This window comes from Tachyglossus aculeatus, chromosome 26, assembly GCF_015852505.1.
Source record: "Tachyglossus aculeatus isolate mTacAcu1 chromosome 26, mTacAcu1.pri, whole genome shotgun sequence".
In the NCBI taxonomy this organism is placed as follows: domain Eukaryota; kingdom Metazoa; phylum Chordata; class Mammalia; order Monotremata; family Tachyglossidae; genus Tachyglossus; species Tachyglossus aculeatus.
The window spans coordinates 7,163,176-7,187,462 of NC_052091.1; the positions used below are offsets into that span (position 1 = coordinate 7,163,176).

Genomic DNA, 24,287 nt, shown 5'->3' on the forward strand with positions numbered 1-24,287 from the left:
AGGGTTTGAGGAGTACGGCGGCCACCGTATGCACGCCCATGGCTGCAACTTCAGTTTTATTCGAAGCCCCCATCTGTCGTCGGCCGCTGCCAGGCAAGAAGCTGAAAACCCTGACGCTTTATCTCAAGCAGGTGATCTGCGAGAATACCAACCCCACGGCCAACTCGGCCCCGCCAACGTTATCTTAACCAAAGGACGGACCTCAAAATACTAAACCGAGCCGCTGGCTGGGCGCTATGTACAGCTGAAGTAGATTTAAAAAAAAGAAAAAGAAACCCAGACCCACGAAGTCACCATCCTTTAAGGACGCGGCGGCCGAGACTTGGTAGCAAAATTTTCACGGTTCTTAGGAGTCTTCGGAGCTGCGTCTTTCGATTCCAAAGCTGCAAGTTAAACGGAGGCTATCCAGGTACGCTGGCTGGGAACCGACGGTCGTTGTAGGTTGAATACGTTTTATAGAATCGTCCTATTTCGGATACACAGTGATAACCGGCTAACTTAAAAAAAAAAAAAGGCAACCAAAAAACAACCCCCCACCCCAGAGAAGACAGATTGGAAACGCTCGATTGTTTGGGGAGAAGCCCCCCTCTTATCAGACCGATCCGGGGTTTGATTGTGCTATTGGTCTTCTTGTTCACTGATACACAGCTTCCCTTTCTGCACTTCCAGCTCTTCCGCGCTGACCATGGAGGGGTCGATGGCCGAGTATTTGGTCCCGTGGAACTGCAGTAAGTGGATCTGGAGAAAGGTAGAGGAGTGGTAACTGAAACAACCGTAAGCGATTTATCAATTTTAATATCAATCAATCGCATTTATTGAGCGTTTACTGTGTGCAGAGCACTGGACTAAGCACTTGGGAAGTACAAGTCGGCAACATCTAGAGACGGTCCCTACCCAACAGTGGGCTCACAGTCTAGAAGGGGGAGACAGACAACAAAACATATTAACAAAATAGAATAGATATGTACAAGTAAAATAGAGTAATAAATATGTACAAATATATATAGATATATACAGGTATCTAATATATAACATCTGCCTCCCCTTCTAGACTCGAAGTCCCTTGTGGGCGGGGGACCGTGTCGACCAACTCTGTTGGGTCCTACTCTCCCAAGCGTTTAGTACAGTGCTCGGCCCCTAGTAAGAGCTCATGTACCCTTGATCGATTTTATCTGTTGAGCGCCAGTGGGCACTTACTACTACTACTGCTGAGGTAAATCGTCAGTAGGTACAGGAGCTTCAGGTACTTTAGATTTTTCCGGATTTTCCCACGGAGGACGGGAGTGTGCCTGTCTGCCTGGGAGGCCGGGGGGGGTTAAGCGCTTAGTACAGTGCTCTGCATAGTAAGCGCTCAAAAAATACAATTGATTGATTGATTGACCTCCCTCTGTCCGAGGCCACGGACTTCGAGCGGTTTCCCCGTGGCCCAGCGTGCCCGCGGGCGGCCGGGAGCCGTGCCGGGGAAGGGTGCCCGCGGCCGTCATTATCATCGATCGTATTTATTGGGCGCTCACTGTGTGCAGAGCACTGTATTAAGCGCTTGGGAAGGACAAGTTGGCAACATATAGAGACGGTCCCGACCCAACAGCGGGCTCACGGGAGGAGGAGGAAGCGGATGGGTGTGGGGTGCCTTCCGGCCGGCTGAGATGGAGATGCTGCCGGAAGGCGGAGGGGGGCCCGCTGTGGAGAGCCAGCCCCCGGGAAGAGGGGCTCCTTCCGCGGGGGTGCTTTGAGATCCCCAAGTCCTCCAGGGACCACTTCCTTCCATCCTTGCAGGCTCCCGGGCCTCCCTGTTTCCAGCGCTGACTCCGCCACCCGCTCCTTCCACGACTTCGAGCTGCTGCTGACGCCCCGCCGGTTGCCTGAGCTGAACAGCCGTGGCCCCCGTTTTCTGGCCGAGGTCGGGGTGGGCACTCACCTGTACGTAGAGATTCACCTCCGCGCTCCGGCAGAGGTAAGGGAAGTTGCCCCCCGTCTTCAGGTGAGCTCGCCGGGCGTTCGGGTACAATTTGTACATCTCTTCTTTAGCTTCGGTTGAAAGCGCACTTTGGTCGAACACCTTTGAGGGGAGGAGGGAGGACGAGAAACTTCCAAGTTCAGTGGCTGGGGATATCAGGTATTATTATCGTTATTTTTAGTTTTTTCTTGAATTAGGACCACCACCTCAAGCAGGCCTGGGCTAGCTTCTCCTTGCCCCATTATAATAATAATAATAATAATTTTAAAATTAGGAACACCTTCTCAAGCAGGGCTGGGCTTAGTACAGTGCTCTGCACACAGTAAGCGCTCAATAAATACGATTGATGATGATGATGGGCTGCTTCTTGCTGCCCCTATTATTATTATTTTTAAAATTAGGACCACCGTCTCAGCAGGGCCAGAGTGCTTCTCGCTGGCCCTATTATTATTATTATTATATTATTTTATTCTTAAATTAACAGCACCGCCTCAAGTAGGGCCGGGCTGCTTCTTGCTCAGGACCCCCTGCCTCAAGCAGGGCGCAGCTGCTTCTCTCTGCCGCTCGGCAATCCCCGCCGACTCCTGGCTCCGTCCCGGGATCCTGGCTGCCACGAACCCATGGTGATTCCAATTCCCAGAGGGACAAAGGAAAAAAACCCTCACGGGGTCTGAGTCTGTGGCATCCAACTGGACAGGTCTGGGCTGGGCTCCGGGCGGGATGGGCTAGGCTTCTCTCCCCCTACCGTCACTCAACCAAGTCGGCCGCAGACGAACGGGGTGCGCTCCTTCCTAAAAATTCTCCTAAATCCGTCCATTTTTTAGGAACCGGGGCCCGCAGGCGATGGTCGCGATGCCTTCGGGCTCCCCCTTTTTAGTGAGATGAGTCACGCGGCCGCTAAGCCGAGGCTCTCCGACTCCCAAACGGCCCCCTCTCTTCTGGTTCCTCTGGCCCCGTGGTCTGGCTGTCCACAGGAAATGCCTCCACTTGAAGGCAAGTTTGAACATATCCGCAAATGCCACGTTACCTGAAGCTAATGAGGACTGATTACCCCCTGAAAGCCCCAGATGGGAACTCCCTTCTACCTCAGATTTTCAAGGGGATTACTGCAGCTAGTGTAGCCCCCCTCTCACACCCAAACGCACGCCTCCCCGCCGCCCCTGAGTCTGCTGCCACATTCTTCCTGCCTTCAAGCCCCCACAAACAGCCAAAGGGTAGTTCTGGAACGGCAGAAGTCCCGTGTGAAATGTCCGCAGAAGCCAAATCTCTCTCCAGGACCGGTAGGAATCATCCTGATGCTTGTTACTTGGTTCCAAATACTGCGCTAAGCGCTGGGGGACACCCGGTAAGGGCAAGCCTGGACTCACTGCCCGGTAAACGGGGCGCCTGCATTCAGAAAGGGAGGAAAAACTTACATCCATAATGGTTACCAGAATGTCTCGAATTTTATGGGGCTCCACGTAAGAGTTTTGACAGTTCAGGGTGAGCCTGGAAGCCAACTCGCTCTGACCCAGACTTTCCAGCTGTGGGCGAAACGAAACACAAAAGACAAACCGGATCACCGCAGGGTCTTGAGGACGTTTAACTAAATTTAACAAACAAAACGCGTTGCTTTCGTGGGCCCTGTCAAAATGGGGACATAATACTACTAATAATCAGAATATTGAGTAAGCAGTTATCATCATCATCATCAGTCGTATTTATTGAGCGCTTACTATGTGCAGAGCACTGTACTGAGCACTTGGGAAGTACAAATTGGCAACATACAGAGACAGTCCCTACCCAACAGTGGGCTTACAGTCTAAAAGGGGGAGACAGAGAACAAAACCAAACATACTAACAAAATAAAATAAATAGAATAGATATGTACAAGTAAAATAGAGTAATAAATATGTACAAAAATATATACATATATACAGTTACTGTGCGGGAAGCGCTGGGGAAGGTACAGTACAATCGGGTTGGACACAGGCCCTTTCCTACGCAGAGCTCACAGTCTAAGGAGGAGGGGAAACGGGTTTTGAATCTCCCATTTTACGGCTGAGGAGACTGAGGTGCGGGCAAGTGAAGTGACTCGCCCAAGTTCGCCTAGCTGCTAAGGGGCAGCGCCAGGATTAGAACCCAGTATCCTGGTTCCCAAGCCGCGGGAAGCAGCATGGCGCAATGGACAGCGTACGAGCCTGGGAATCAGAAGGTCATGGGTCCTCACCCCGGCTCCGCTACTTGTCTGCCGCGTGACCATGGGCAAATCATTTCATTTCTCTGGGCCTCAGTGACCTCATCTGGAAAATGGGGATCGAGACCGGGCGCCCCACCTGGGAAAGGGACTGTATCCAACCCAATTTGCTTGTATCAATCAATCGTATTTATTGAGCGCTTACTGTGTGCAGAGCACTGTACTAAGCGCTTGGGAAGTCCAAGTTGGCAACATATAGAGACGGTCCCTACCCAACAGTGGGCTCACAGTCTAGAAGGGGGAGACAGAGAACAAAACAAAACATATTAACAAAATAGAATAGATATATACAAGTAAAATAGAGTAATATTGTATCCACCCCAGCACTTAGTACAGTGCCTGGAATCGTTATTATCCCCTCGTTATTATTATTATTATTATTATTATTTCCACAGTGTTATGCCGCTTCATAAAGGCTGCAGTTGACCAGGGCTTAACAAATACCTACTCAGTGAAGTGTGGAAAAGCAAGACTGATTATTGTTGAAGTCCAACAAAGAAACAGAAAGTGAGAGACAGAGGTGATAGTAAAACTACAATTTTAAAATGCTCAGTGTTGGCACTGGAAAGAGTTCCCGCCTGACTCGGGGCTCACAGTCTATGGGAGAGGGGGAACAAGTGTTTCATCCCGATGAGGAAACTGAGGCCTGGAGGAATTAAAGTGACTTGCCTGAAATCACACGGAGGGCGAGTGACAGAGGTGGAATTATAAAAGTAATGCTAACAATAATAGTGGCGCTTGTTAAAGCGCTTACTGGGTGCTGAGCACTGTACCAAGTATGGAAGCAGCGTGGCTCAGAGGAAAGAGCCCGGGCTTTGGAGTCACAAGTCATGGGTTCAAATCCCGGCTCCGCCAATTGTCAGCTGTGTGACTTTGGGCAAGTCACTTCACTGGGCCTCAGTTCCCTCATCTGTAAAATGGGGATTAAGACTGTGAGCCCCACGGGGGACAACCTGATCGCCTTGTATTCCCCCAGCGCTTAGAACAGTGCTTTGCACATAGTAAGCGCTTAACAAATACCAACATTATTGTTATGGAGGTAGATGGAGGATAATCAAACCACCCTCTGCCAAGTCTCCTGGCTCCAGGTCTACACTGCTTCCCTTCATTAAGACAAACTCAGACAGACATGCCAGGCCGATGGCACCCAGGGTGAGGCAGGCCCGGCGAGGGTGGGGCACTTGGGTCTGGAAAGCTCAGCCAACGCTGATAAGCAGTGGTCTAGTGGTTAGAGCCCGGGCCTGGGTTCTAATCCCGGTTCTGCCCCTCGTCTGCTGTGGGATCTAGGGCAAGTCACTTCACTTCTCTGGGTCTCAGTTCCCTCATCTGGAAAATGGGGATTAAGACCATGAGCCTCATGTGGGGCAGGAACTGTGTCCGACCTGATTATCTTGTATCTAACCTGGCGCTTAGAACAGTGCCTGGCATATAGTAAGCGCTTAACACCATAAAAAACAACAACAACAACAAAAAAACGATGTTCCTTGGTTCCTCCTGAAGAAACTGGATGTGTCTGAGGACATAAAATGCCAACATCCTCTTTCCACCCCTGGGCCCTGCTACTGTCAATCATTTAAATCATTTATTTTATTTTGTTAGTCTGTTTGGTTTTGTTCTCTGTCTCCCCCTTTTAGACTGTGAGCCCACTGTTGGGTAGGGACTGTCTCTAGGTGTTGCCAACTTGTACTTCCCAAGCGCTTAGTACAGTGCTCTGCACACAGTAAGCGCTCAATAAATACGATTGATGATGATGATTTAATCATCATCATCATCATCAATCGTATTTATCATATTTAATCATATTTATTACTGTATGCAGAGCACTGAACTAAGCGATTGGGAGGGGACAATGCAACACTGTTGGTGGACGTGTTCCCTTCCCAAAGGCTCACAGTCTAGAGGGGGAGACAGACATTAATATGGATAAAGAAATTACAGTTATGGACGTAAGTACCGTGGGGAGGGGCAGGGGTTTGAATAGAGGGAACAAGTCAGGGCAACGCAGAAGGGAGAGGGAAAAGAGGAAATGAGGGTTGTCACTTCCCGTTCCCAGGACGCCCGGCTCTGTTTCCCCCCCTTCTACACTGTTGGGTAGGGACCGTCTCTCTATGTTGCCAACTTGGACTTCCCAAGCGCTTAGTACAGTGCTCTGCACACAGTAAGCGCTCAATAAATACGATTGATTGATTGACTGATTGTTCCCGGCTTCCACGGCTGGCGGCGGCTTCTGACTCTCTGGCTCCTGGGGTCTCCCACGCCCCGCTTCCCTCTCCCCCTCCCCGGGGGTTTAGGCGCCCTGCCTTGCCGGCCGACCCGCGACCCATCGCCCGCTGAACGGTTTTCACCCCGTCACGGCTCAGCCCCACCTCAGGCCCAGGCGCCCCCGCCAACGCACGCCCCACCTTACCCTGTCCACCATGAAATCGATGGCGTCGGCCATCACGGGGTCCACGGGGCCGGAAGCAAAGTTTCCCAGCACGATTTTCTTGAGCATGAAAGCCGGCATTAGCCAAAAGCTGCAAGCCACCAACGTCAGACGGTTTGAATCAGGGGAAAAAAGGCAAAAAACAACCCGAAGGAAAAAAACCCAACCTTCCCCAAGCACTCTCTCGAAAACGATAACATCTAGTAGCTTCCACCAAAAAGACATTTTGGTAGTCAAGGGCAGGGCAACATCAACAGTGCTGGTCTGGGGCGGTTGATGATGACGACAGTTAGAAAACCCCTCGGGGACATTAGAAGGAGCATTTCCAGATTCGTCCCCCTAGGCAGGGAGAAGAGAGAGGGTGAATTGGGGAAGTATTTTGGGGTCTCATCTGAACATAAACAGGCCTCTCTTTGTGGGGGTTAACTCCTGCGAGGCCAGACAGCTCACCACCACTTGTCTGCTGTGTGACCTTGGCAAGTCACTTTGCTTCTCTGTGCCTCAGTTCCCTCATCTGCCAAATAAGGGATTAAGACTGTGAGTCCCATGCAGGACATGGATTGGGTTCAACCTGATTCGCTTGTATAATAATAATAGTGATGGCAACAGCCCACTGTTGGGTAGGGACTGTCTCTATATGTTGCCAATTTGTACTTCCCAAGCAGTTAGTACAGTGCTCTGCACATAGTAAGCGCTCAATAAATACGATTGATGATGATGATTTATTAAGCACTTACTATGTGCAAAACACTGTTCTAAGCGTTGGGGGGTGGTTACAAGGTGATCAGGTTGTCCCATGGGGGGCTCACAGTCTTAATCCCCATTTTACAGGTGAGGTAACTGAGGCCCAGAGAAGTGAAGTGACTTGCCCGAAGCAACACAACTGACAATTGGTGAAGCTGGGATTTGAACCCGTGACCTCTGACTCCAAAGCCCGGGCTCTTTCCACTGAGCCACGCTGCTTCTCTACCCTGGTGCTTAGTACAGTGCCTGGGACATAGGGAGTGCTTAAATACTAGACTGTACAAATTTCTAGACTGTGAGCCCGCTGTTGGGTAGGGACCGTCTCTATACGTTGCCAACTTGTACTTCCCAAGCGCTTAGTACAGTGTTCTGCACATAGTAAGCACTCAATAAATACGATTGGATGAATGAATGAAATACCATTCAGAAAAAAAGAGACCTTCTAAAGTAACTGACCAAACACTGTTTTTGTTTATTAAGGTACTAGGGCAAGGTAGAGGCCCAAATGCTGCCGAGGCCGTATGCCTGAGCCAGTCAGGCTTGCAGAACAATCAATCAATTAACGGATTTTATTGAGAGCTTATTGGGTGCAGAGCACTGTACGCAGTGCTTGGGAGAGCACAACAGAACAGAATTAACAGACATGTTCCCTGCCCATAATGAGTTTACCATCTAGAAGGGGAGGCAGATATGAATCTGCATACATAATTTATAATATATAAATTTAAAATATGTCCATACGTGATATTGGGTCGAGGGTGGGGCAAATATCAAATGTTCTAAGGCCCCAGATCCATGTGCCTAGATGACGCGGAAGGGAGAGGGAGCCAGGGAAAGGAGGGCTTAATCCACACAGAGAACAGTGCTGCCTAATGGATAGAGTCCGGGGGACCTGGGTTCTAATCCCGGCTCCGCCACTTGTCTGTGTATCCTTGGTCAAGTCACTTCACTTCTCTGTGGCTCAGTTACCTCATCTGTCAAATGGGGATGAAGACTGTGAGCTCTCCGTAGGACAGGGACTGTATCCAACCCGATTAACTTCATTCATTCATATTTATTGAGCGCTTACTGTGTGCACAGCACTGTACTAAGCGCTTGGGAAGTACAAGTTGGCAATATATAGAGACGGTCCCTGCCCAACAGCGGGCTCACAGTCTAGAAGGGGGATACAGACAGCAAAACAAAACATATTAACAAAATAAAATAGAATAGTAAAGAGGGAGGGGGCCAATGACCTCTCGGTTCAAGGGTTTCTATCTACCCCAGGGCATAGTACAGCGCCTGACAGAGAGGGTGCACTGAACAAATACCATAAAATAAAAAAAATCTTGAGAGTTGCCCCAGATTCCCAGCCGAGACTGAGACCAATCTGCGGTAATAATAATAATAATGGCATTTATTAAGCGCTTACTATGTGCAAAGCACTGTTCTAAGCGCTGAGGAAGTTATAAGGTTATCGGGCTGTCCCACGGCGGGGCTCACAGTCTTCATCCCCATTTGACAGATGAGGGAACTGAGGCCCGGAGAAGTGAAGTGACTTGGCCAAAGTCACACAGCTGACAACTGGCGGAGCCGGGATTTGAACCCATGACCTCTGAGTCCAAAGCCCGGGCTCTTTCCACTGAGCCACGCTGCTTCTCCTAGGTGGCTGGTAGGTCCGGCCTCCGGCCCCCCGCTTGCCCGAGACGGCCGCCCACCCCCTCCTCGCCCCGAAGGGCCAATTGGCTGCTGACCTGTTTGCGGTCCAGGTCTGGTTGAAGATGGACGTGTCGCTGAAGGAGTTACATAAGATCAGGGAGTGAACTCGGGGGGACTTGTGAGTGTACTCGGCAAACTTCTGAGCCAAAAAGCCTCCCAGGGAAGCCCCAAACAGGTGGACCTAATTTTAAGGAAACACAAATTGAATCGTGACTCCATCCGACAACCAGGGAAAAGGGGGACCAGTTTGTTACCTTGTATCCCCCCTCCGCCAGCGCTTAGAACAGTGCTCGGCACATAGTAAGCGCTTAACAAATACCATCATTATTATTTCCAAAAGCAGAATCCCAGCCCTACCCTACAAGGCGAAGGCGCTTGGGCTACCTTCTGCTTAAAAATGGATTCTAAACAGAGAAAATTAAAACAAACGAATGAAAAAACCCGCATCACAATTTCCTCATTGTAACATAGGAACTAAAGTAACTGTCCGATGGAATTTTTAAAGCCCGTGAAGTTAAAATACGATATTTGCTCACATAATTGCTCCACAGCGGGGCGGGGGGGGTGGCAGAGAGTTAATCCACTGAACCCCTCACTGTTCAGGGCGCTTGGGAGAGAGTCCACGGAAGAAAGGAAATCAGGCTCAAGAACCTCTTTACCTTCAATTTCCTCCGGCTCCCTTCGATTGCTAGACTTAATTCCCCCTCGTAACAGGCCGTCCCCTATTTTGAATGGCCAAAATTATGCAAAAGAACATACACGCAAATACGGTAAACTTCCTAACACTAGGTACTCGGCAAACCCAGAGTCCCAACGCCTCTCCCGGGGCCCCATCACACGTCCTTTCTGGGCACTAACTTTATCCAGCTGCAGGTGGTCCAACAGTTTTCTGAATCCATCGCAGAACTCGAGGTGGTCCCAATATACTGGATACTGCAGCTGTTTAAGAGATAAGCAAATCATCATCATCAATCGTATTTATTGAGCGCTTACTGTGTGCAGAGCACTGGACTAAGCGCTTGGGAAGTACAAATTGGCGACATATAGAGACAGTCCCTACCCAACAGTGGGCTCACAGTCTAAAAGGGGGAGACGGAGAACAAAACCAAACATACTAACAAAATAAAATAAATAGAATAGATATGTACTAGTAAAATAGAGTAATAAATATGTACAAACATATATCATCATCATCATCAATCGTATTTATTGAGCGCTTACTATGTGCAGAGCACTGTACTAAGCGCTTGGGAAGTACAAACGGGCAACATATAAAGACAATCCCTACCCAACAGTGGGCTCACAGTCTAAAAGGGGGAGACAGAGAACAAAACCAAACATACTAACAAAATAAATAGAATAGATATGTACCAGTAAAATAGAGTAATAAATATGTACAAACATATATCATCATCATCATCATCATCAATCGTATTTATTGAGCGCTTACTATGTGCAGAGCACTGTACTAAGCGCTTGGGAAGTACAAATTGGCAACATATAAAGACAGTCCCTGCCCAACAGTGGGCTGACAGTCTAAAAGGGGGAGACACACAACAAAACCAAATATACTAACAAAATAAAATAAATAGAATAGATATGCACTAGTAAAATAAATAAATAAATAGAGTAATAAATATGTACAAACATATCTACATATATACAGGTGCTGTGGGGAAGGGAAGGAGGTAAGATGGGGGGGAAGGAGAGGGGGACGAGGGGGAAGCAAATATATAACACAATAATACCGGGATTGAACCCCCAAGCTCCCCAGTCTTGTGAAAAGACCAACCGAGAGCTGCAAAATCTGGGACAATCTGATTACCTTGTATCTACCCCAGCGCTTAGAACAGTGCTTTGCACATAGTAAGCGCTTAACAAATACCAACATTATTATTATTATTACTGCATTTTACTTTCCCCAGTGCTCGGTACAGTGCTCTGGGCCCAATAAAGGCCCAGCTGCTGTTTCGTTGCGCGCTTACTCTGTGCGGAGCCCTGTTCTGAGCTCTTGGGGAAGCGCTATGCAACAGAATCGGTAGGCACGATCCCCTGCCCACGAGGAGCTTATCGTCTAGAGGGGGAGACGGACCTTAAAGTCGATCGTGGCTAGGGGAAATAGGAGAGCGTCAGGACATTGACGTAAGTGATGTTTACATCAATACCACCGATTGATCAATCCTGTTTCCTCCCCCATCCGCATTTTGAAACCTGCAGAAAACGTTTCTCGTTTGTTCCTGGCTGGGACGGCACGGAATGAATCTTTAGCATCCCTCCTCCTCCCCCGACCGGGCACAGGAACGGCAGGACGGCGCGGCCATACGCACCGCGATGACCCGGTAGCCCCAGCCGGTCAGTGCCAGGATCTGCCGGAAAAACACGTCGGCGGTGCCGCTGACGGGGGGCAGGAATATGAGGGGGCACCGGATGCTCCTGGGGCCGGCGTCGTACAGCGACCACACCTTGCTGTCGTCGTCGTCCACGATGATCTGCAAGACGGGAGGGGGGGACGCGTCAGTGGACGTGCTTGGCCGAGCTGGGCCTTAAAGCTGGCAGCAGCGGGGCCTAGCGGATAAAACCCGGGGGCCTGGCGGTCCGAAGGACCTGGGTTCGAATCCCAGCTCCGCCACGTGTCCCCTGGGTGACTCTGGGCAAGTCTCTTCACTTCTCTTGTCAAGCAGCGTGGCTCAGTTGAAAGAGCACGGGCTTTGGAGTCAAAGATCATGGGTTCAAATCCCCCTCCTGCCGCTTGTCAGCTGTGTGACTCTGGGCAAGGGACTTAACCTATCTGTGCCTCAGTTACCTCATCTGTAAAATAGGGATTAAAACTGTGAGCCCCCCCATGCGCTTGGCACATAGTAAGCACTTAAATGCCATCATTATTGCGGAGAAGCGGTGTGGCTCGGTGGAAAGAGCCCGGGCTTTGGAGTCAGAGGTCATGGGTTCAAATCCCGACTCTGCCAATTGTCAGCTGTGTGACTTTGGGCTAGTCGCTTCACTTCTCTGTGCCTCAGTTCCCTCATCTGTACAATGGGGATTAAGACTGTGAGCCCCAAGTGGGATAACCTGATCACTTTGTATCCCCCCCAGCGCTTAGAACAGTGCTTTGCACATAGTAAGCGCTTAGCAAGTACTATTATTATTATTATTCTTATTCTCTGGGGCTCAGTGACCTCATCTGGAAAATGGGGACTAAGACGGTGAGCTCCGTGTGGGACATGGACTTTGTCCAACTTGATTGAATTGTACCTACCTCAGCGTTTAGAACAGTGCCTGACACATAGTAAGCACTTAAATACCATCACTATTGTTATTATTAAGGACCTAGGTTCTAATCCCAGTTCCACCATTTGGCTGCTGTGGGACCTTGGGCATGTAACGTGCCTTCTCTGGGCCTCAGTTACCTCATTTGTCAACTGGGGAATAAGACGGTGAACACCACGTAGAGAAGCACCATGGCTCAGTGGAAAGAGCCCGGGCTTTGGAGTCAGAGGTCGTGGGTTCGAATCTCCGCTCCGCCACACGTCTGCTGTGTGACCTTGAGCAAGTCACCTCGCTTCTCTGAGCCTCAGTTCCCTCATCTGTAAAATGGGGATTAAGACTGAGAGCCCCACCTGGGACAGCCTGATCACCTTGTATCCTCCCCAGCGCTTAGAACAGTGCTTTGCACTTAGTAAGCGCTTAAATGCCATCATCATCAAATGGACTGTGCCCAACCTGATTCGCTTGCACTTAGTACGGTGCCTAGCACATAGTAAGTGCTTAAAAAATGCCACAAAAATCTGGTTGTTTTTTTTTAACAAAACCGCTGTTATAGATAGGGGGATTTACAACACTCAAAGCGAGCCGAGGGCCTTAAACTCAGCGTCTGATAGAACTCTTATCCCCATTTTAGGGATGGGCAAACGGAGGCCCAGGGAGATTAGGTGGTTTGCTTGAGGCCACACGGTAAGGGGAGAAGAGGCCTGAGGGTTTGCCAGGCGTTCAGGGAAATGGAGTCACCGGTCAGCTCTCCCAAATCCCCTCAGGAGGGAAGATGGGGGTGGGTACCCACTTTGAGAAAGGCTTCCTGCTGCTACCAAAGTTCTCCTCACTTGCTCTCTTCTGAGGAAATTAATAATCTGCTTCTGTTTATTCATTTTCATGCCTATCTAATCTTACTTCCTTCTTTGGTTCACAGACCACATCTTTGTTTTGCCAAGTTTCCCCCGCTTTCCCCGTGACCCGGTTCCTTCTCCCCAAGAAGCTGTGCCTCTTAAATGGGAAAAATAGACATTACAGTTTTGCTGGGTGTTTTTGTTTCGTTTAAATACGGGAAGTTCTTAAGGCCTCAGATCTTGGGAGAAATGTACTACAAAAAGAGGCAGCGTGGCTTAGTGGAAAGAGCTGGGGCCTGGCAGTAAGGAGTCCCAGCTCTGCCGCTGGCCACTTGTGAGACCTTGGGCAAGTCACTCTGCCTCTCCGGACCTCAGTTTCCTCAGCTGTAAAATGGAACAAGATAGACTGTGAGTCATCAGTGGGAGCAGAACTGTGACTGCTGGTAAGCTCTCGGTAAATGCCCTTATAATGATGATGTCTTTCGATCTGAGTGGACCCAAATAACCAACTATCTATCCAAACAATGACTCCGACATCAGTTTTCTAGGGGTTTTTTTTTTTGGATTGTCTCTGAGTCAAAATTCCCTGGAAAACACCTCAAAAATGTCCCCAAGTTTTACAACAACAACTATCATTTCTATTTCCAGTTCAGCCTCCCGGATCCTGTAATACAGCCCCTAACTAGAAATTATTGGGTGCCCCTCTCCTCTGACACACGGTAAACTTCTTGAGGGCAGGGACTGGGTTTCCCACATCAACTGTAATAATAATAATGGCATTTATTAAGCGCTTACTATGTGCAGAGCACTGTTCTAAGCGCTGGAGGGGTTACAAGATGATCAGGTTGTCCCATGGGGGGGGCTCACAGTCTTCATCCCCATTTTACAGATGAGGGAACCGAGGCCCAGAGAAGTTAAGTGACTTGCCCAAAGTCACACAGCTAACTGGCGGAGCCGGGATTTGAACCCATGACCTCTGACTCCAAAGCCCGTGCTCTTTCCCACTGAGCCACGCTGCTTCTCTTGATACACTTGATACTGTACACTCCTGATTGCTTAGTAAAGTACTCTGTTCACAGCAAGTGCTCAATAAATTCGATTGACTGATTGACAAAACAATTTGCTGTGGCATCCAAGTCCATACTTGATCCTTGAAAGAAATCTTTATGGTTTTTTTGATTTTTTATGGTATTTGTTAAGTGCTTAATACGTGTCGGGTAATAATAATAATAATAGGGCCAGCGAGAAGCACTCTGGCCCTGCTGAGACGGTGGTCCTAATTTTAAAAATAATAATAATAGGGGCAGCAAGAAGCAGCCCAGCCCTGCTTGAGAAGGTGTTCCTAATTTTAAAATGATTATTATTATTATTATAATGGGGCAAGGAGAAGCTAGCCCAGGCCTGCTTGAGGTGGTGGTCCTAATTCAAGAAAAAAAAAGTACTAAAAATAACGATAATAATACCGGAGTGGATACAGGATAATCAGCTGGACACAGTCCATGTCCCACGTGGGGCTCACAGTCTTAATCCCCACTTTACAGTTGAGGTAACTGAGGCACAGAGAAGTTAAGTGACTTGTCCAAGGTCACACGACGGCATGGCCTAGTGGAAAGGCCCCGAGCCTGGGAGCCGGAGCACCTGGGGTCTAATCCCGGTTTCTCCGCTTGTCTGCTACGGGATCTTGGGCAAGTTACTTCATTTTTCCGGGCCTCTTTTCCCCCATCGGCAAAATGGGGATTCAATACCTGTTCTCCTTCCTACTTAGACTGTGAGTCCCATGTGGAACCTGATTAATAATAATAATGATGATGGCATTTAGTAAGCGCTTACTATGTGCAAAGCACTGTTCTAAGCGCTGGAGAGGTTACAAGGTGATCAGGTTGTCCCCCGGGGGGCTCAGTCTTCATCCCCATTTTACAATTGAGGTAACTGAGGCACAGAAAAGTGAAGTGACTTGCCCAAGGTCACACAGCTGACAATTGGCGGAGCTGGGATTTGAACCCATTATAATTATTATTAATCTCAGTGACAAAATGAGAGTTGCTCAGTCTAAATAACCTAAATGTGAAATGTGACAGGATAAAGCAGGAGCGCTAGATTCAGAACCAAGAGGATAATTATTCTGCCGATCTGAAGCTGCATTCCAAAGCTAATCAGGTTACACAATCCAGGATCAAACCTTAATTCGCCCAAGTTTACCGCTGCACACAAAACCAGGTGACCTAGTAAAAGCCCTAATAATAACAGTAATAATAAAAATAGTATTTGCTAAGCGCTATGTGCCAAGCACTGTACTAAGTGCTGGAGTAGTTATAAGATCATCAGGCCCCACATGGGACTCACAGTCTCATTAGGACGGGAAACGTTTGGCGGATGAGGGGACTGAGGTCCAGAGAAGTGAAGTGACTTGTCTAAGGTCACTCGGCAGATGGGGGTGGAGCTGGGATTAGAACTCAGGTCTTCTGACTCCCAGGACGGGCTCTTTCCACCAGGCCATGCTGCTTTTCCAGAACCTCACGGGACCCCAGTATCTCAACAGACCCCAGAACTCGATCGATAAGAGATTTATCAAAAGCGGACGTACCTTTTTAAGGGGGACTGTACTTCTAAACCAGTTGTAGTCAGGAGAGACTTTAATCTCTCCCATGATTAGATGGCTCCGACGTTAGACCTACGACAAAAACATGTGATAGTTCATTCCACAACTGTGACCTACCCTGCTTCGCTACACAAAAGCACCATTATTCCGTTTTTCAATCTGGGGATTGTTTTGGGTGGGAAGGGTCAGGAGGTCAAGGGTGGGAAGGAAAATAGTTTGAAACCTGGTGGAATGTTTCTTTTCCGCAAGGCGAGGGAGACAAAGTCTCCCTGAACCGGATGAAGTTTCTCGCTTGCCAACCATACCTGGAGGGCTAATTCTGAAGATGTGGCAGAAAATGTGGAAAGAGGTCACGTAGAAGAAGAAAAATAACTGAGGAGGCATTTGGTAGGTGCTTTTTAAATGTTTTTATGGTATCTGTTAAGCGCTTACTATGTGCCAGGCACTGTTCATTCATTCATTCATTCAATCGTATTTATTGAGCGCTTACTGTTCTAAGCGCTGGGGTGGATATAAGCTAATCTGGTCAGACACAGTCCCTGGCCCACATGGGGCTCACGGTCTTAATTCCCGTTTTACAGATGAGGGAACTGAGGCACAGAGAATCAATCAATCAATCAATCAATCAATCGTATTTATTATGCGCTTACTGTGTGCAGAGCACTGTACTAAGCGCTTGGGAAGTACATTTCACCAATAGAGACAGTCCCTACCCAACAGTGGGCTCATAGTCTAGAAGGGGGAGGGCATGTCATTTATTTATCTATATTAAAGTCATCATCACAAATGAAGTGACTTGCCCAAGGTCACACAGCAGACAAGTGGCGGAGCTGGAATTAGAACCCACGCTGTGAAGCAGCGTCGTCCAGCGGATAGAGCCCGGGCCTGGGAATCAGAAGGACCTGGGTTCTAATTCCGGCTCCCCTGCTTGTCTGCTCTGTGACTCTGGGCGAGTCGCTTCACTTCTCTGCGCCTCAGTTCCCCCATCTGCAAAATGGGGATTGAGACTGTGAGCCCCATGTGGGACAGGGACCGTGCCCAACCTGAGTGGCTTGTATCTCCCCCAGTGCTTAGTACAGTGCCCGGCACATAGTAAGTGCTCAACAGATACCACAAAAAACAAAACCAAACCAAACCCCAGGTCCTTTGGACTCCCAGGAGCGTGCTCTATCCACTAGGCCAAGCTACTTCTCCACTTACTCTGTGCCACGCACTGTACTAAGCGCTGAGGTACGTATGGAAGTCAGCGTGGATACAATCCCTGTCCCACGTGGGGCTCACAGTCAAAAAGCAGGGGAGCACAGTGTGTTATTAGAAGGGAGGTACTAGACAACTGTATTTTCAACAGTGTTCAAAGGATCAGTGGGATTCAGTGGGTGGAATTTCCAACCGCAGGTCCTGGCTGTCTCTCTCTCGCTCTGTCTGGAGAAAGCTCAGGAGCCGCCAGTGGGGAAGAAAACTTCCCCTGGATAATAAGCATTCACGGCCTGGTGGTTTGGACGGGAAGGTTTAGACAGTGCGGGCAGGATACGTCAGGATTGTGGGCGGCAAAGAGACATGGCACGGCAGGGGAAGTGGGCTTCTCTGGCCCTCCGTTCCCCTCTCTGGGAAGCCCCGATTCCCGAGGCCGGCTTCCCGGCAGGAAACTATTTCTGAGCTCCTCATCAGGCAGGTGGGAACTGCTTCTTGACGAGGAGTCCGATGCTCTCATTTCGACGGCTGGATATTCCTAGCATGGAAAGTGACCCCAGGGACGGGGGAGCCGACATCTTCCCGGTTGGGAATGGCCCCAGGAGGTGGATGGATGGATCGCTCATCCCGGCTCCCGCCCGGTTGAGACCCGTTTCAGTCCTGGGGGGGAACCGGACCTCCGCGGGGGCAGGCGGGGGAGGGGGTGGAGCGGGAGGGAGGAGGCGAAGCCCACGGGAATGGACTTTCACCTTAAGGAATTCTAGTTTCAGGCCCCGGGTCCCTTCCCCGAGGAGCTAGTGAGGCAGCAGGGCCCGGGCGCCCTGGCCTCACCAGTCGGTCAGTCAATCATATTTATTGAGCACTTATGTGCAGAGCACTGTTCTAAACGCTTGGGAGAGCACGATACAGCAGTAAACAGACACGTTCCCTACCCACAATGAGCCCCTCACTCTAAAGGCGCCCTCACAGCTCAGAGCTTTCATCATCTATCGCATTTACTGAGCGCTTACTATGTGCAGAGCACTGTACTAAGCACTTGGCACTGTACTAAGCGCTTTCAAAGAATCCTGTCACAATCGCAATCCTCAGGGGACAGTTCAACATTCACAACAGTCACCCCAAACCCCCCGGGGCACTTTGCCCTGAAAATCAGTGGACAGAAATGCAGCCCTTCATATTTACCCTGAACAAAAGAGACTTCATTCTTACTCGGTTCCTTTTGTCTTCTCAGTAATGCATGGAAAAAACAACACCCCAAGATCTCCAGAATCACCGACTTCTAGGTCAGTTTTGTGTTTTTTTTTTTAATGGTATCTGTTAAGGGCTTACTATGTACTAAGCACTGGGGTGGATACAAGCAAATCAGGTCGGACATGGCCCCCTGTTCCACGTGGAGCTCACAGTCTTAATCCCCATTTTACAGATGAGGGCCCTGAGGCCCGGAGAAGTGAAGTGACTTGCCCAAGGTCCCACAGCAGACAAGTGGCGGAGCCAGGATTAGAACCCAAGCCCTTCCGACTCCCAAGCCCAGGCTCTCTCCACCAGGCCATGCTGCTTCTCGTTTTGGAAAATAAGGTTAGTTAGGGCAACGAGTCTGAATTATTTCTATCTTGACCGACTTTCGAGAGTACGTTTTCTTCCTCTCCTGTACTTAGGAGTCTCGGGAACTATAACGTTCCAAAGTTAAATCACATCATTAGAAACCGTCTACCCACATTCAAGACAAAAACACCTCGAAACTTGCTAGGGAACAGAAACTTTTGATTTTTTTTTTATTTTTTCATCGAGTCTCAAATGAATCGAAACTTGGGAAGTTCCGGCCATCTTTCGTATTCAAATACTTCAGGTTCGCCAGCCAGTTTTAGAGCCTACTGAAAAACCCCGGTCAGAAAGGTCCGGTGAAAGACATCTACCCCTTTCCTCCCCGCAAAAATCAGTCGGGGCCCGAAATGGGGGTCGCTTACCGAGATTTCAATCGTGCAGAAAAGATTCTCCCAATTGTCTGACGCCTGTTGCTGGACTCCTGGGGTGGGGTGGGGTGGGGGCGAAATCCAAGCGGAACCGACTGGCCGTTGCGGAGGACGGACTCTAACACTTGTGCTTTTTTGGCTACAGAGAAACGGGCTCGATCCAGCGGGGATAAGGACAGCTGGGGATTAGGATGCCAAGAAAACTCTGTTATCCTAGTTCCCTTTCATCCCCTCCAGAGGAGGATGGTCTCCCGCTGACCGGGATTAGGCAGGGAGATCGGGGCTACTGACCAAATGGGGTGGGGTGACCGAACGGAAATAATAATAATAATAATGGCATTTATTAAGCGCTTACTATGTGCAAAGCACTGTTCTAAGCGCTGGGAAGGTTCCAAGGTGATCAGGTTGTCCCATGGGGGGCTCACAGTCTTAATCCCCATTTTACAGATGAGGTAACTGAGGCCCAGGGAAGTTAAGCGACTTGCCCAAAGTCACACGGCTGGCATTTGGCGGAGCCGGGATTTGAACCCGTGACCTCTGACTCCAAAGCCTGTGTTCTTAAGCAGCCTGGGAACCGGAAGCAAGGGAAACTGGGTTCGAATTCCGGCACGGGAAACAGCGTGGCTTAGTGGATAGAGCACGGGCTTGGGAGCCACAAAAAAATCCTGGCTCCGCCGCTGGCCTACTGGTAAGGGCGGGCTGAGGTTGTGGGTTCTAATTCCGGTTTGGCCTCCCGCCTGCTGTGTGTCCTTGGGCAAGTCACTTAACTTCTCTGGGCCTCGGTTACCTCATCCGTAAAACGGGGATTGAGACTGTGAGCCCCACGTGGGACGATCTGATTACCTTGTATCTACCCCGGTGCATCGAACAGTGCTCGGCACATAGTAAGCGCTTAACAAATACCATAATTTATTATTATTATTATTACTGTTATGTCTGCTGTGTGACTTTGGGAAAGTCACTTCACTTATCTGGACTCAGCAGTGTGGCTCAGTGGAAAGCCCACTGTTGGGTAGGGGCCGTCTCTATATGTTGCCAACTTGTACTTCCCAAGCGCTTAGTACAGTGCTCTGCACACAAGCGCTCAATAAATACGATTGAATGAATGGAAGGAGCGCGGGCTTTGGAGTTAGAGGTCGTGGATTCAAATCCCTACTCCGCCACATGTCAGCTGTGTGACTCTGGGCAAGTCACTTCACTTCTCTGGGCCTCAGTGACCTCATCGGTAAAATGGGGATTAAGACTGTGAGCCCCACGTGGGACAACCTGATCACCTTGTAACCTCCCCAGCGCTTAGAACTGTGCTTTGCACATAGTAAGCGCTTAATAAATGCCATTATTATTATCTTCTAGACTGTGAGGCCCGCTGTTGGGTAGGGACCATCTCTATATGTTGCCAACTTGTACTTCCCAAGCGCTTAGTACAGTGCTCTGCACACAGTAAGTGCTCAATAAATACGATTGAATGAATGAATGGGCCTCAGTTCCCTCATCTGGAAAATGCGGATGAAGACTGTGAGCCCCACGTGGGACAGGGACTGTGTCCAACCTGATTAACTTGTATCTACCCCTGCACTTAGAACAGTGCTTAGCACATAGTAAACACTTAACCAGTGCCATTATCATTATTACTGTTAGACTTCTCTGGGCCTCAGTTGCTCATCTGTCAAATAGGGATTCAATCCCTGTTCTCCCTCCCCGTTTAAGTGTGAGCCCTGTGTAGGACAGGGACTGTGTCTCATCGGATTACCCTGCGCCCACCCCAATGCTTAGTCAGTCGTATTTCTTGAGTGTTTTCTCTGCGCTTGGGAGCGTACAATAGAATAATATAACAGATGCATTCCCTGCCCACAACGGGCTTACAGTCTAGAGATGAGGTTGCCATGTAGTCAAAGCTCAATACCCCAATTGCTGATGTTTAAGTGGATAGGACAGTTAACCTCAGAGCGGGTTTTCTCTCGAGTAAATGTTCGGCGATTCCGGACGAAGGCCAAAGCACCTGTTCCGGGGGCTGAGAACGAGGCCCCGGCCTCTCGGGGGCCGAGAAATGCCACCTGCCTTAGTCTCGATTCTTCGTTCCTCGAGCTGCCCCAGAAACAAGGCTACCCATTGTAAGAGCCGTCTGGGGCCTCGGGACACCTGTCAAGGAGGAATTAAACTGACCCCCCCTTCCCTTTTTAAAATATTTATGGTATTTGTTAAGTGCTTACTATGTGCCAGGCACTGTACTAAGCACAAGGGTGGATACAAGCAAACCGGGTTAGACACAGGGAGGGCTCACAGCCTCCACCCCCATTTGACAGATGAGGGAACTGAGGCTCGGAGAAGGGACTCGTCCAAGGTCACACAGCAGACAAGTGGCAGAGCCTTCTGACCCCAAGGTTAGGCCTACTGCTGCTTCTTTAGCGCCAGGGAGTAACTTAGCCCTAACTTAAATCCCTCCAACTGCAGATTCGGATCCTTTCCTGCTGCTGTAAGATCAGGGGACGCGGAAGCCGGCTGCCCTCCTCGGAGAATCACGGGGAGGCATCGAGTTCCACCCGGGTGCCTCGCTACGATCGATTGAGCCCGGAGCCCGTCGGAGGCAGATGGGCGACTCGGGTGCAGTTGGGAAAACCGATCGGTGAGAAAGCGAAAGGAGCATCCTATTTCCGATGGCCCTGGCCGGCTTCCCAGTCTCTGGGGTCACATTGGATGCGCGGAAAATCCGGCGGTTGAAAGGAGAGCGCTGGACTGCCGGTTGGGAAGCGGTTTCCACCGGCCCGATGGTCGGCTCCCAAAGAGTTTATTGCCTAAAACTGGGTGGCGACGGTGGGGTGGATGCGGATGGAGGAGAATCTCTCCCGAGGTTGGGGCTGGACAACGGGCCAATCTGGGAGATTGCCTGGGATCCTACCATGCTCCCCCACCGACTCTTAATTAATTAATTAATGATGGTATTTGTTAAGTGCTTACTACGTACAAAGCACTGTTCTAAGCGCTGGGGAGGCTACAAGGCGATCAGGTTGTCCTTCAGGGGGCTCACCGTCTTCATCCCCATTTTACAGATGAGGGAACTGAGGCGCAGAGAAGTTAAGTGACTTGCCCAAAGTCACACAGCTGACAATTGGCGGAGTCGAGCAGGGCGCATCCCTCCTCCCTACTCTCCCATCCCCCCATCACTGGGTCGCTCCCACCCCCTCACCCCTCACCCCCCCAACACCACCATACTTACTTACCCTTACCCCCGTCCCATCCCCCCCGCCTTACCTCCTTCCCCTCCCCACAGCACCTGTATATATGTTTATACATATTTATTACTCTATTTTATTTGTACATATTTATTCTATTTATTTTGTTAATATGTTTCGTTTTGTTGTCTGTCTCCCCCTTCTAGACTGTGAGCCCGCTGTTGGGTAGGGACCGTCTCGATATGTTGCCAACTTGGACTTCCCAAGCGTTTAGTACAGTGCTCTGCACACAGTAAGCGCTCAATAAATACAACTGAATGAATGAATGAATGAATGACCCACCCCCATCATCGCACTCACCCTCATCATTGTTACCCGCCCCTCCTCTGTGATACCCACCCCGCTGTCACACGCATCACTGTCATACTCAGGCAGCCCCCCACTGTTACACACATTATTGTTACATAGCCCGTCACCCACGTCACCTTTACATCCCCCCTCATGGTCACCCTCACCTGTCACCGGTATACCCCTTTTAGACTGTGAGCCCACTGTTGGGTAGGGACTGTCTCTATGTGTTGCCAATTTGTACTTCCCAAGCGCTTAGTACAGTGCTCTGCACATAGTAAGCGCTCAATAAATACGATTGATGATGATACACCTCCTCACTATCCCCCAACCTGTCACCAGTACATATCCCTACACTGTCACCGCACGCGATCGTTAGCTACCCACCCCATCACTATCATCCACATAAACTGTCCACTCTCACTGTCACTCACACCCGTAACCGTTACAGGTCCCCCCTGCATGTCACCCGCAGACGCCCATCACCATTTCGCACCCCTCACCGCCCCCCATCACTGTTACACACACCCATCAGCCTTACTCCTCACGCTCACACGTACCTGTCACCGTTACACCCCCCTGGCACACACCTGTCACTTTTACACACACCCCCTCCACTGTCCCCCACAACTGTCACTGTTAAACACCTCCTCATTGTCACCTTATCCAGCCCTGTCAATTATACTGACCCTCCCTGTCACTGTCACCCCCCCGCATCATTAATACCCAGTATGTGTGCCTCACTTTCCCCCAGTCCTGTCCCTTCTTACACCCATCATCTATCCCCCATTGCCCCTCAGCCACTGTCACAGCTACACACCGGCCAGTAATACACAACCCGCACGTGGCTCGCCGTCCCCACACACATCACCGTTACACACCTCCAGGCCGTGGGCCACCCCCACCCCACTGTCACTGCTACACACGGGCCGGTAATACACACAGCCCGCACGTGTTCCCCCACACCCCCTTACTGTCACTGTTGTTACACACCCGTCAGAAGAAGAAAGAACATAAGCACACCCCCTTACTGTCACTGTTGTTACACACCCGTCAGAAGAAGAAAGAACATAAGCACACCCCCTCACTGTCACTGTTGTTACACACCCGTCGGTAATATTCCAGCGCTTAGAACAGTCCTTTGCACATAGTAAGCGCTTAATAAATGCCATCATTATTATTATTATATCCACAGCCCAGGTGTGGTTCACTGTCCCCCACGCCTGTTACCGTTACACCCCTCCTCACTGTTGACTATGCCCTGGCCCCGACACACACACACATGCACACACACACTGTCACAGCTACACACGGGCCAGTAATACACACAGCCTGCATGTGGCTCAGGGTTCGCCCCACACCTGTCCCCGTTACACACCCATCGGTAATGCACACAAACACAAACACACAGCTCGCATGTGTGTGTCACTGACCCCCAGCCCTGTCGTGGTTTCACACCTCCTCAGTGTCCCCATTACACACCCGTCGGTAATTCACACAAACACACACACACACACACACACACACACACACGCTGCTCAGCAGCGTGGCTCAGTGGAAAGAGCCCGGGTTTTTGAGTCAGAGGTCATGGGTTCAAATCCCGGCTCCACCAATTGTCAGCTGTGTGACTTTGGGCAAGTACTTGACTTCTCTGTGCCTCAGTGACCTCATCTGTCAAATGGGGATTAAGACTTTGAGCTCCCCGTGGGGCAACTCGATGACCTTGTAACCTCCCCAGCGCTTAGAAGAGTGCTTGGCACATAGTAAGCGCTTAACAAATACCATCATCATCACTATTATTATTGTATGTGTCACGGGCCCCCAGCCCTGTCCCGGTTTCACGCCTCCTCAG

The 24,287-nt window shown here is 49.9% G+C and overlaps 1 protein-coding gene across 3 annotated transcripts in view; it reads right to left on the reverse strand.

The window, feature by feature from the left end:
• Nucleotides 1-39: 39 nt before the first annotated feature.
• The window catches only part of SPG21 (SPG21 abhydrolase domain containing, maspardin), a 27,959-nt gene continuing 3,711 nt past the window's right edge, over nt 40-24,287 (reverse strand). The window contains exons 2-10 of one of the 3 annotated variants that reach the window (XM_038767249.1): nt 18,912-19,056; nt 15,742-15,828; nt 11,388-11,549; nt 9,919-9,999; nt 9,096-9,241; nt 6,601-6,709; nt 3,373-3,480; nt 1,919-2,059; nt 40-738 (exon numbers count right to left, since the gene is read on the reverse strand). In XM_038767249.1, coding sequence (XP_038623177.1) covers nt 619-738; nt 1,919-2,059; nt 3,373-3,480; nt 6,601-6,709; nt 9,096-9,241; nt 9,919-9,999; nt 11,388-11,549; nt 15,742-15,804 — 930 coding nt within the window. In that variant the 5' untranslated portion in view covers nt 15,805-15,828; nt 18,912-19,056 and the 3' untranslated portion in view covers nt 40-618. Of the gene's footprint in view, nt 739-1,918; nt 2,060-3,372; nt 3,481-6,600; nt 6,710-9,095; nt 9,242-9,918; nt 10,000-11,387; nt 11,550-15,741; nt 15,829-18,911; nt 19,097-24,287 lie in introns of all 3 variants that reach the window. The other 2 variants (XM_038767248.1, XM_038767250.1) reach the window with 2 other exon arrangements.